Source organism: Pristis pectinata, chromosome 31 (genome assembly GCF_009764475.1).
Source record: "Pristis pectinata isolate sPriPec2 chromosome 31, sPriPec2.1.pri, whole genome shotgun sequence".
NCBI classification, from domain to species: domain Eukaryota; kingdom Metazoa; phylum Chordata; class Chondrichthyes; order Rhinopristiformes; family Pristidae; genus Pristis; species Pristis pectinata.
Genome location: NC_067435.1, coordinates 7728876 through 7741798, shown reverse-complemented (window position 1 = coordinate 7741798; position 12923 = coordinate 7728876). Strand labels below are relative to the sequence as shown.

At 44.7% G+C, this 12923-nt stretch overlaps 1 protein-coding gene across 1 annotated transcript in view; it reads left to right on the top strand.

The window, feature by feature from the left end:
* The window catches only part of LOC127584828 (microtubule-associated serine/threonine-protein kinase 1-like), a 178621-nt gene that overhangs the window by 16477 nt on the left and 149221 nt on the right, over window positions 1–12923 (top strand). Inside the window, exon 2 of the mRNA XM_052041790.1 lies at window positions 9136–9167. Coding sequence (XP_051897750.1) covers window positions 9136–9167 — 32 coding nt within the window. The remainder of the gene's footprint in view (window positions 1–9135; window positions 9168–12923) is intronic.

Sequence of the window (12923 nt, the reverse complement as noted above, 5' to 3'; positions counted from 1 at the left end):
ATTTCCCTCGTACAAAATTGGCTACACTGCAAAAATATTTCACCAGCCGTAAAGTAATTGGTGCATCTTGAAGTCATGAAAGGCACCATAGAAATTTATGAGACTTTCTTCCTAATTGAAGAATGCTTTGTCAGAGCAAGACTTGCAATACAGATGGAGGGCAGCTGGAGGTCGGAACAATCCATCATGGGGCAGATTAGAAAGATTGTCCCTAATGCACTGCAGCTTAGTAATGATGCATTAGGTGCTATTGATCAGGTCAGTAGCTCGATTGCTAAAAGATTATTGGCAGCCAGCACTTAAGGCAGGATCCTTGTTACAGGAGGGTTGAAGCCTTGCAGATTGACACAGATGACTTGTTTCAGATTTATTTTTGGTGTCTGATTCCAACACTCTTAAGGGATTACTCTGTGCCATGCTTTCATGCACTCATTGAATTGTTCTGGCAGAATAGGGGGCCATTTGGCCCATCGAGTCTTGAGTCTATTATTGTTTCGAGTGAAGCAATCTTGTCGGCCCCGTTTCAGGAGCTCTGGAAGACTGCTCCCACACCCAGTAAATCAGACGGCTTCTAACATATTTAAAGTAGTTGTCCAGCCTCAAGTTTTTAAAAAAAAAACAAACTACTGGAGGAACTCAGTGGGTCAGGCAGCATCTGTAGAGGGAAATGGACTGTCAATGTTTCAGGTCGAGACCCTTCATCTGGCCTGGGAGTAGAGGGGAGATAGCCAGTATAAAGAACTCTTAGAACATAGAACAGTACAGCGCAGGAACAGGCCTTCAGCCCACGATATTGTGCTGAACTAATCCCTTCTGCCTACACATTGTCCACATCCCTCTATTCTCTGCACATTCATGTGCCTCTTAAATGCCTCTTGCTCCACCCCATCCTCTCACCTCTTTGCATTGGCTATCTGCCCTCTGTTCTACAGACTAAAGTGATGGAGAGTGCACTAGCAATGAGCTGCCTCACAGCTCCAGTGATCCGGGTTCAGACCTGACCTCTGGTGTTGTCTGTGTGGAGTCTGCACGTTCTCCTGATGACTGCATGGGTTTCCTTCGAGTGCTCCGGGAATGTGGGGAGAATTAAATGGTTCTGGGTAGGATTGGTGTAAAAATGGGTGATTAGTGGTGGGCATGGATTTACTGTGCTGAAGGGCCTGTTTCTGTGCTGTATCCCTCTGTCAAATGGCAAGGGACGGGTGGGGAGGGGAATAAGGGGATTGTCAGAGGATAAAAAAAGGAATAAGCTTGAGGGGAATAATTCGACTTCCTCCTTTCCTCACCAGTTTTTCCTTGAAGGTGCTGTGGATTTTTGTGGGCATTCAGCCTCCCCCCTCAAACTCTACCACAGCAGTGAAAACCACAGGAGCTCCCCAGGTCACAAATGCCCCATTTACGGAAATCCAACTTGCTGCAAGTTCTTCCATACTTTTTCAACAGAGTAATAAGGATAAAATGTTACATGTTATTTATTAATGATTGGATACAGTATTCATTCCATTAGTGTGGGTGATTACTTCCAATGAAATGAAAGAATTATAACAAGTGTATGTACAGGATACATTATGGGTGGCTGTTGAAATCTGACGATTCTGACTTGGGAAGAAATCAGCTTACAAACGATTCTCAGGAACCAGATCCTTGCGTAACCCAGGGACTGCCTGTATTTAACTGTGGGAGGGCATTGCCCAGTGACCCCAAGCTGCAATCGGCAGGAAGCGTAAAGCCAATCGTGGTGTGCAGAAGGGCAAGTTAACTTGGCACCGTGCTTTGGAAGCTGAACATGCCAATCGAGCATCGGTTACCGCTGGAGAACTGCATGTAACCACTGGAAACATTGCTTGCCTATTCTGAACAGGCAGGGTGTGGGAGGAAGGGTTTATTGGAGTGAAGCTCAAGGTTGATCTAAATTTAACAGGTAGTGAGTAAGGAGCTAAAGGATGTCCTTTAGAAAAAACTGGAGATAGAAAGTGATCTGGGCTATAATTATTCATCAATTGCTGAAATGTCAATACAAGTTCATCACATAATGACTTGCATCTGATTGGCATTTACAGGTTATTGTAACCTGGTGAAGCTGTTAGTTGAGGGATTTTGTGCAGGTTTGAACAGCAGTAAAGAAAGGAAAAGCTAAGAATTGAACAACAGCATAATTCTGCAGTCTCTTGTGCTGTTTCTGCAGTCTCTTGTGTCTCCAGCGTAATTCTGGGACTGATCCCATTGCATGGAAGAGCAATACATTGAGGTTACTGCACAGAGTAGGCCATTCGGCCCAACCAGTCCATGTTGGTCTCTTGAATCTCCTTCCATTTAATTGATCCAGGCCTATCACATGACCTCCTGTTCCCCTTCCTCATGTTTATCCAGCTTCCTCTTAAATGATGATCGTCTCAACTGCTCCCAGTGGGAGTGAGTTCCACATTCCGAACCGCACTCTGGATAAGGACATTTCTCCTGAATTCCTATTTTGTTTCAATGGAAACTGTGTTACTCTATGACTGTAAAATTCTCCCCACTGTCCTGGTCACTGTTTACCATTGAAACAACATTACTGTACCAATTATCTGGTCATTATCACACTGATGTTTGTGGGAGATTGCTGTGTGTTGAAACACTGCCAGATGCTCAACTTTACAACAGTGATGATACTTTAGAATAAAAACAATGAATTATTCTTAATCATTATTAATAATTCTCACAATGTGGACATAATTGGTACTGCCAGCATTGATTGTAAGTCTCATATTGCCCATGAACTGAGGAGTAGTAGAGCCAAAAACATTGAGTCTGGAGTCAGTGACTGAGTCAGGATTTCATTCCACAAAGAGCAGGAATGAACCAGATGCGTTTTTACTTTCTTGCTTATGTTACTGCGAGTGGCTTTTGTTGTCATGGTGGGATTTGAACTCGTGTCTCTGGTTCAATGGTCCAGAAATCTGGTTGCTAATTCAGTATATTATTAACTAATCTACCGTCCCCTGTCCTGTTTTGAGAGATTCTGTAAGGAAAGTATAAATTCTGAAAAGCAGTTTTCCAAAGACTAAAGCTGTGTCATCACACTAAAGTGATTCACTGCAAGTCCTCGTACGAAGGAGGCAGTGGTGACCTGCACCAGACTAGTGTTCCATCAGCAGCTTGTGGGCGGCAAGAGATCTGAGCAGCCAACTGGAACCTTAAACCAAGATCAAAAAGGAAGTGTCTTTTCAGGAACGAGGAACAACAGCAGCTACAAGTTAAAGCAGCTGGACCCAATTGAGCCAGAAACTGGCTGATCTACAAGCAGGCTTGATGAGCTGAATCGTTTAGTTTATGAGTTTGTTTAGTTTGACATGAGTCTAGTTTAAGTTTAAAACAACAGTTGTGAGTTTTGCTTAACGTGCTCACTATCTTGAGCCCCCCTCACTCTTTCAACACTTCCCATTCGCGTTCTAACCCTAGACTTCAGGTTCTTATCAAAGGTATCACACAGCGCTGGAGGTGGTCATTGCACTCCTTGTGCTTGGGCTGGCTTTATGTCCAAGCAATCCAATTTATCCTACTTTTCTCCAGACTATAAACTTTCTCTTTTCTAAGATACTCTGGATAGAAGGAGGATGAGAGGTGACTTGATAGAGGTGTGCAAGATGATAAGAGGCATAGATCGAGTGGACAATCAGAGACTTTTTCCCAGGGTGGCAATGGCTAACACAAGGGGACATACTTTTAAGGTGATTGGAGGAAGGTATAAGGGGTATGTCAGGGGTACGTTTTTTTACACAGAGTGGTGGGTGCATGGAACGCACTGCCTGCAGAAGTTGAGGGCAGGTACATTAGGGACGTTTAAAGGACTCTTAGATAGACACATGAATGATAGAAAAATAGGGCACTACAGGGGAGGGAAGGGTTAGATAGATCTTAGAGCAGGATAAAATGTTGGCACAACATCTTGGGCTGAAGGGCCTGTACTGTGCTGTAGTGTTCTATGTACCACTATGCTTTTACCCATTTCCCTTTTCAAAGTCAGGAAGGCAGCAGTTCCCAGCTCTGCAGAAGCATTGTCCTTGTACAGTTATGATCTAATGATTGTTAGATCATAATGTTGTTCGTGATCTTAAATCTAGATCCTCCAGTTACTGACCCACCCGCCACTGGGACTAGCATCTCTGTCAAAACCCTCACTAAGTACAAGGACAAATAGTTAAGCAGTAGTGGTCCTCACTGGAGATTCAGGCTGCCCCCCAACTTAACCTGCTGTACTTGCCCCAAAGACACCTGAATAGGTCAACACTGTTTAGGGACACAGATAAGTCAGACCATTGGACGTCCTGTCTCTTCAGTAGACCTCCTGTGACCTAGGTTCAATCCTGACCTCTGGTGTTGTCTGTGTGGAGTTTACACATTCTCTCTGTGACTGCTTGGGTGTTCTGGTTTCCTCCCACATCCCAATGTGCTGGTTGGTTGGTTAACTGGCCACTGGAAATGGCCCTGTTGTGTAGAATCTGTGGGGAATTGATGGGAGTGGAGGCAAAATAAAATGGATTAATGTAGAATTAATGTAACTGGATGCTTGATGGTCAGCACTGACAGTGGGCCGAAGGGCCTCATATCCCGCTGTATGACTACCTGCCCTTCCTTTTACAGTTTGGCTCCCTGCTGTGTTAGGAGAGATTGCCTAAAGTGCTGCTTCTAATCTTTGCCGTGTTGGATATTATCACCAGTGGGTGTATTGGAAGAAATTAGATAACTCAGATGTATTGAATTAATTTAGCAGAAAGTGTGGGTGGAAAATGAAAACACTGATTTCTTTTTAAATGAACCTAGAAAGACAAATATTAAATGCAAAGATATGGGGTTGACACACATTTAACGGGATGAAACCAGATTGGTTTTATGTTCTGGGTGGTGACAGATTGCAAATCGATGACACCTTTTGCCATATGTTCCATCTCCTGTGCCCATTTCCGAAAACACTTCAAGACTTCCAAATCCCCGGGATCAGCCTGGAGTCTCCAGAAACTGAAGTTTAAACCTCTAGTGCTACACCCAGGGAAACTGGCAATTAAATAAAATTCCCGAATCTCCATTCCACAGTTGCAAAAAGTTTGAGTGGGGCTGGAGAGAGGAAAAAAATGGCCACTGACCAACTTTTAAAGCAGATATCAAAGACCCCAAGGGAAGCAGAGAGTGTTCAGTGGAGTCACGGGGAATGATTTTCACAAAAGCAGAAAATGTAGGAAAGACTCAGTAGGTCAGGCAGTATCTGTGGAAAGAGAAACAGTTAATGTTTCAGGTCCAAGACACTTTATCAGAACTAGAGATGGAAAGTTTTAAACTAAGGTGACACCAGAGTGTGGTGACCCTTTGCAAGTTACTCTTAGCAGGTCTATTCATTACAATTTTTATAATCATTCTACTCTTTTAAATCTCACTTCTATGACCCACAGTGCGCTTTCTCTGTAACTGTATATTGTAGTTACTATAACTATCTTGTAGTTACTATATATCTATCTATATATATATATATACATATATAAAAAATAATATAGATGTGTATGAAAGTATGTAATATTGTAACACTATATTCTGCATTCTGCTATTGTTGTTCCTTCAGCACTACCTCAATGTAAATACATTATGAATGATCTGTTTGGAGGGCACGCAAACAAAAGCTTTTCACTGCATCACTTATTGCATTCATTTCTGGTCGCCCCATTACAGGGAGGATGTGGAGGCTTTGGAGAGGGTCCAGAAGAGGCTTACCAGGGTGCTGCCGGGATTAGAGGGCATGTACTATAAGATAAGATGTGGTTGTCGGTCACATGTACGTCGAAACACACAGTGAAATGCATCTTTTGCGTAGTGTTCTAGGGGCAGCCCGCAAATGTCCCACACTTCCGGCGCCAACGTAGCGTGCCCACAACTTCCTTGGAATGTGGGAGGAAACCAGAGCATCCGGAGGAAACCCACGCAGACACGGAGAATGTACAAATTCCTTACAGACAGCAGCCGGAATTGAACCCGGGTTGTTGGTGCTGTAAAATGTGACGCTAACCGCTACACTACCGTACCTGCAAAGGAGAAGTTGGATAAACTAGAGCTGCTTTCTCTGGAGCAGCAGAGGCTGAGGGGAGACCTGACAGAAGTTTATAAAATGATGAGAGGCATAGACAGAATAGATAACCGGTATCTTTTTTCTCAGGTTCGAAATACTAGAAGGCATGCATTTAAGGTGAGAGGGGGAAAGTTCAAAGGAGGTGTGCGGGGCAAGTTTTTTTTCCCCACACAGTGGTGGGTGCCTGGAGTGTGCTGCCAGGGGTGGTGGTGGAGTCAACTACAATAGAGGCCCTTAAGAGACTCTTAGATAGGCACATGAATATGCAAGAAATGAAGGGATCTGGACCATTAGCAGGCAGAAGGGATTAGGTGTCATTAGTCTATTAGTTCGGCACAACATCATGGGCCGAAGGGCCCCGTTCCTGTGCTGTACTGTTCTATCGCAGTACAGGTGACAACAATAAACCAATTACCAAGTGAATGATTTTATCCTGCTCCTTGGGAGTGGGGGCAACTGAGAAGCCCTGAGTATGATGATGCATAGAGCCCTTTGGTGCAGCTAGGTACAGGAGTGGAGTGTGGGTGGGGAGGCGGGAGTAATTTCGTGGGTGGTCGTGGAAGGTCACGGCGAGGGAGGAACTGCAGTGCAGACGTTGCGACATCAGTCGGGGAGTTGGATGTTGGTACGCAGTGGGGAGAACTCCTGCTCCTCTGGGAAGGATCTGCATGTTGCATCCAGTTCCTGACGTAGAACATAAAACATAGAACAGTACAGCACAGGAACAGGCCCTTCGACCCACGATGTCTGTGCTGACTGTGATGCCAAATGAAACAAATCCCATCAGTCTTTACATGATTGGTATCTGCCATTTCCCTTCATGTGGCCCTTTGGCCCAACAAGTCCATGCTGAATTGAAGGAACAGTGGCAAGGAATTTAGCACATCCACCCGAAAGCCTCAATTTAACATCTTGTCTAAAAATAAAGTAAATTCAAGAGACCAGCACTCCCTCAAGTCCTGCATCTCTGACAGTGTAGATCTCTTACAGTACCACATCTGACAGTAGAACACTCCCTCAGTACCAGATCTCCAACAATGCAGCACTCCCTGACCACTGCCTTGAGATTGAGGACTGGGGCTTGAATTACAACTTTTTGATAGTTTCAGTAAGATCTTGGGAATTGCAATTTGAAGTGGACAAGTGAAATAATGTTCACTACTGCAGATAAAAATGTCAACGATCTCTAATTTGGGTAAAAGATGTAAGCCACACATCTCCTTCAGAGGCCTCCTGTGCATTAGGCAGGCTCTTCATTGCACCACCTTTAACCTGCCCCTTGTTCACATCCTCCCTATACTTGCTCTGTTGGACAGTTGCCATTGTCACAAAACAGGAGGTGGAATTTACAGAAGGTGATTGTGTGCATTAGGAACGATGGACTGGAAACTCCAGCATAGCCCAAACTTTAGTATATATCCACGGGATATGGACTCAGCTGGCATTTATTGTCCATCCCCAGTTACCCCCTGAAGTGAGAAAGCAACTGGGGATGTACCGAGGAAGCGCCGTACTGTTGGTGACCCGTTACCGAGGGAGCGCTGCACTGTTGGGGACGCATTACCAAGGGAGCGCCGCGCTGTTAGGGACCCGTTACCAAGGGACTGCTGCAGGAAACAGTCAACCATCTTGGTTGTTCTGGAGTCACATGTAGGCCAGACTGGGTAAGAACTACTCAGTTCCTTCTATGAACATGTGTGAACTAGACAGCTTTATGTGATGGTCCATAGTTTCGTGGTCACTCGTATTGAGACCAGCTTTTTATTCCAGATTTATTTAATTACTTGAATCTAAATTCCCCAGCTCATTCAGACCCCTGTCTCTAGATCAATGGGCCAGCCACTCTGGACGTCAGTACAATGATTTAACCACTAGGTAATGTCATCATACCATACTCTTAACCGTAAGAGATTATTTTCTGTTAACTCATTTTGGCAGACACAGCCATCTAGTGAATGGCTGCTAAAGTTATGCGCTGAAGTCTACAAGGAGGTGGAAACAGATGGGGGCTCAATGCTACAATGATTTAAGGCAGCTCTCTGCCTCCAGTGCTGCTGGTTTGTTCCTGTTACTACAGTGACTATAGAGCGAGTCCTTCATTGACTATAAAATGCTTTGGAACATCTTGAGCTTGTGAAAGTGACAGTAAACGAGAGAGAGAGTGTTACCCATGCTGTAAGGAGCTGTTTCACCTCCTCCTTGGTAGACGTAAGTTAGGACCTTTACCTGAAACAAGGGTAACACGGTGGTGCAGCTGGTAGAGCTGCTGCCTCGCAGCTTCAGCGACCCAGGTTCAATCCTGACATGGGGTGCTGTCTATGTGGACTTTGTCCCTGAGTGGGTTCCCCCTGCGTGCTCCTGATTTCTTCTCACATCCCAAAGACATTGGTATTGGTTTATTATTGTCACTTGTACCGAGGTCCAGTGGAAAAACTTGTCTTGCATTCCGATCATACAGGTCAATTCATTACACAGTGCAGTTACGTTGAGTTAGTACAGAGTGCATTGATGTAGTACAGGTAAAAACAATAAATGTACAGAGTAAAGTGTCACAGCTACAGAGAAAGTGCAGTGCAATAAGGTGCAAGTTCACAACAAGGTAGATTGTGGGGTCAGAGTCCATCTCATCGTATAAGGAAACCATTCAACAGTCTTATCACAGTGGAATAGAAGCTGTCCCAATGGGGTAGAAGCAGGTTAGTAGGTTAATTGGCCTCTGTAAATTGTCCCTAATGTGTAGGTGAAGGGTAGAATCTGGGGCTGTTGATGGGGAAAATGAAAAGGGATTAGTGTAAATGGATGATTGATGGATGGAACAGGTTCAATGGGCCGAAGGGCCTGTTTCCATGCTGTATGACTATGACTCCCACCACCAGTTGTTCAGAGGTAAGGTTAGCCCTGCTGGGGAGACAACTGATGGGAAAAATTGGGTTGTTCATTTAGTGAAATTCCTTGTGTTACAAACTTGTTCAGAATTCATTGCACTGATATTGCACATCTGTGGAGAATCTTAACCTATTTCCTTTTTCTCTTATTTGCAGAAGGACCTGCCTCTAACAAGAAAAGGAAGCAGGTGAGTAAAGCATTTCCTGACCTTGTACCACACAGCTGGAAGCATAGTGGGGAAGACATGAAATACATCTACAAAAAGTCTTCAAAATAAAAACAGCAAATGCTGGAAACACTCCACAGGTCAGGCAGCATCTGTGGATAGAGGCAAAGTTAATATCTCGGGTCAGAGATCCTTTGTCTAAATGGGGAAAGAGAGATTTAAATAAAAAGGTGATTGTAAGTTGCAAAGAAGCTGGCGGGAGGGATGGACAGGGTCTTTGTGATGGGTGACACCAGGTCATTTAAATGGGTCAATTGGGGCAGTTACAGGGTGATGACATTCCTTTGTCTGTGTTGTGTGTTGCTAATAGCAGAGGTCTGGGACATGCACAGTAAGTCAGACTGAACTACTGGAAATACATCTTGTCTATCAGATTACATCACAGACACTCCATGTGACTGCAGAAAGGACAAATGATAAAAAGCTCGGGCAGAGAGTTTGATTTTAGAGAATGTTTCATAGGAGGTTCAGGAAGGGACTTTCAGAGGCTTTTCATCTGAAGGCACAGCTGGCAGTTGTAGGCAAAGGAAGCGGGAGATAGACAACAGCCAGAGTAGTGCAGAGTACTCAGGGAATTGTAGGCTTGGAGGAGGTTAGAGATAAAAGGCCGTGATTTGGAATCCATTTTGAGAATTTCAAATCCTGGCATTCATGGAGCAAAAGACAATCTGCTGGAGGAACTCAGCGGGTCAGGCAACATCTGTGGGGGGAGGGGGGGAAGAAATTGTCGACGTTTCGGATTGAAACCCTGCATCAGTCCCACAGATGCTGCCCGACCCGCTGAGTTCCTGCAGCAGATTGTTTGTTGTTCCGGATTCCAGCATCTGCAGTTTCTTGTGTCTCTTGGTATTCATGGACTTGGTTAAAGTTAAGTACAGGGGTGCTGAGTGAACTTCCTGCTAAACCTGTTCCTACAACTTTTTCAAACAGTACATCTGAGATCATAACTTCTTAAAAAAATGTATTCGTTTTATTAGAATCAGGGAATTGTTGGCAAGGTCAGTATTCATTGTTCATCCCTCACTGCCCTCGAGATGGCAGTGAGCTGCTTTCTTGAACAACTGTAGTCCCTCTGGTGAAGAGAGGCCCACTGGTATTGGTATTGGTTTATTATTGACACGTACTGAGGTACAGTGAAAAACTTGTCTTGCATACCGATCGTACAGGTCAATTCATTACACAGTGCAGTTACATTGAGTTAGTACAGAGTGCATTGAGGTAGTATGGGTAAAAACAATACAGAGTAAAGTGTCACAGCTACAGAGAAAGTGCAGTGCAATAAGGTGCAAGGTCACAACAAGGTAGATTGTGGGATCAGAGTCCATCTCATCGTATAAGGGAACCGTTCAATAGTCTTATCACAGTGGGATAGAAGCTGTCCTTAAGCCTGGTGGTACATGCCCTCAGGCTCCTGTATCTTCTACCTGATGGAAGAGGAGAGAAGAGAATGACCTGGGTGCTTTTGAGTTAGGAGATCTGGTTTTAGATCCAGCGATGATGGAGGCGGGAAGGTGACTTGCAGGGGAACTTGTGGTGGTGGTGACCCCCTATGTCTGCTGCCCTTCTTGTTCTTGGTGATGGAGGTTCCAGGGTTGGGAAAGTGCTGTGAGTAGCCTAGTCATACACACTGCAGCCATGGTGTGCTGGGGGTGGAAGGAATGAATATTCAGTGATTAACAAGCTGCCAATCAAACAGGCTATACAACAATAGCCATGCAAACTTTGAAGGTGAAGGATTTCATTTTAAGGTGTGCAGAAGGTTTTTGATCCAGGGATAATCACTGGGATTTGGATTCAAAAATTCTGAGCCAAAGATATCTCAAAGGCAGCCAAGAGCACAAATAGATAGGAAGTGGAAGGGAGACAGAAGAGACTGCAGATGCTGGAATCTGGAGCAAAAGGGAGGAACCCGGTGGGTCTACGTTTCAGGTCAAGACCCTTCATCTGGAAGGGACTGGTTCCAGTGGTGATACTGGCTGGTCAGAGAGTTTGCACACTGAATGGAGAGGAGGCAGTGTGAGGCCCAGTGATGTCCACAATTAATGTTCTTTCATGGCCTGTGATTTTGTTGACTGGGCAGGAATGTTATTCCTTATCCTCAGTCGCCGTTGGGACGTGGTGGTGATCTGCCCTTTGAAATCTGTGCAGGCAGTGTGTTGAAGGTAGCATGCTGGGCTGTTGTTGGAAGCAGTTGCAGATTCTGACTCATCGATGATGAAGGAAGAAAGGTACATTTCAAAACCAGGATTGCGTGTGTCTTAGAGGGGTATTTGTAGGTGATGCATCCATTGCCCTCGTCTATTTGTGGTCTTGCTTTGTGAAATGTGTTTTGATACAAACAGCTGCCATGGTGTGAAAAGATTATGCAGGACATAAAACATAGAACAGTACAGCACAGGAACAGGCCCTTCGGCCCACCATGTCTGTACCGACCATGATACCAAATGAAACTAATCCCATCAGCCTTCACACAATCCATATCCCACCTTTCCCTTCATGTGTCTGTCTAAATGCCTCTTAACTGCCACTGTGTCTGCTTCCACAACCATCCCTGATAGCACATTCCAGGCACCCCACCACTATGTAAAATATCTCCCTTAAGCTATCCCCCTCTCACCTTAAAGCTATGCCCTCTCGTATCTGATATTTCTACTCCAGGAAAGAGACTCTGACTATCTACCCAGGCAGGCACGGTAGTGTAGCGGTTAGCGTAATGCTACTGCAGCGCCGGCGACCCAGGTTCAATTCCCGCTGCTGTCTGTAAGGAGTGTGTACGTTCTCCCCGTGACTGCGTGGGTTTCCTCCCACATTCTAAAGACGTACGGGTTAGGAAGTCGTGGGCATGCTATGTTGGCGCCGGAAGCGTGGCGACATTTGCAGGCTGCCCCCAGAACACTCTGCGCAAAGAGGCATTTCACTAGGTGTTTCAATGTACATGTGACTAATAAAGATATTATTATCCTATATAGATAGGGTAATAATAAGTTTAATTTTATAAACTCTGATAATTTTATAAACTTTTATCAGCTCTGAACTTGATTGAGTATTAAAGTTGGTGGAAAGGGTGCCAGTGAAGTTCTCCTGGATGGTGTTGAGCTTATTGGGTGTTGTTAGAGCTAAGAAGATGGAGAGTGTTCCATCTTATGTGCCTTGTGGAGAGGCTTTGGGGTGTCAGGAGATGAATTGCTCACTGCAGGATGCCCAGCCTCTATATAGTTGTGGTATTTATGTAGGTGGTCCAGTTGAGTTTGTGGAAAATGGTGATGCCAGGATATTGATAGTGGGTGACATGGCGATGATATTCACATTGAATCCCAATGACAGGTGGTTCGACTCTGACAATCGTGTGTGGTGAATGTTACTTGCACCTCCATCCTGAATGTAGTCTGGATCATACATGGACCATTTCATTTTCCAAGGAGTTGCAAATGGAATTGAACACTGAGCAATCATCGGAGAACATTCCCGCTTTGAACCTTATCATGGAGAGATGGTGACTGCTGAAACAGTTTGGGCCCAGGACACTGCTCTAAGGAACTCCTGCAGTGACATCCACCGAGGCTTCAGTGCTTGGCCTCAAACACTGATGTCAATGTTCAGGATGTTGTGCCAGTTTCCACCTGTTTTTTTTCTAAATTAAAGGTTGCATATAACATCCTATGGAATGAAGGTAGGCTGCTGAAGAGCTATTGAATCCTTTGATCAGGAAATGGGTGA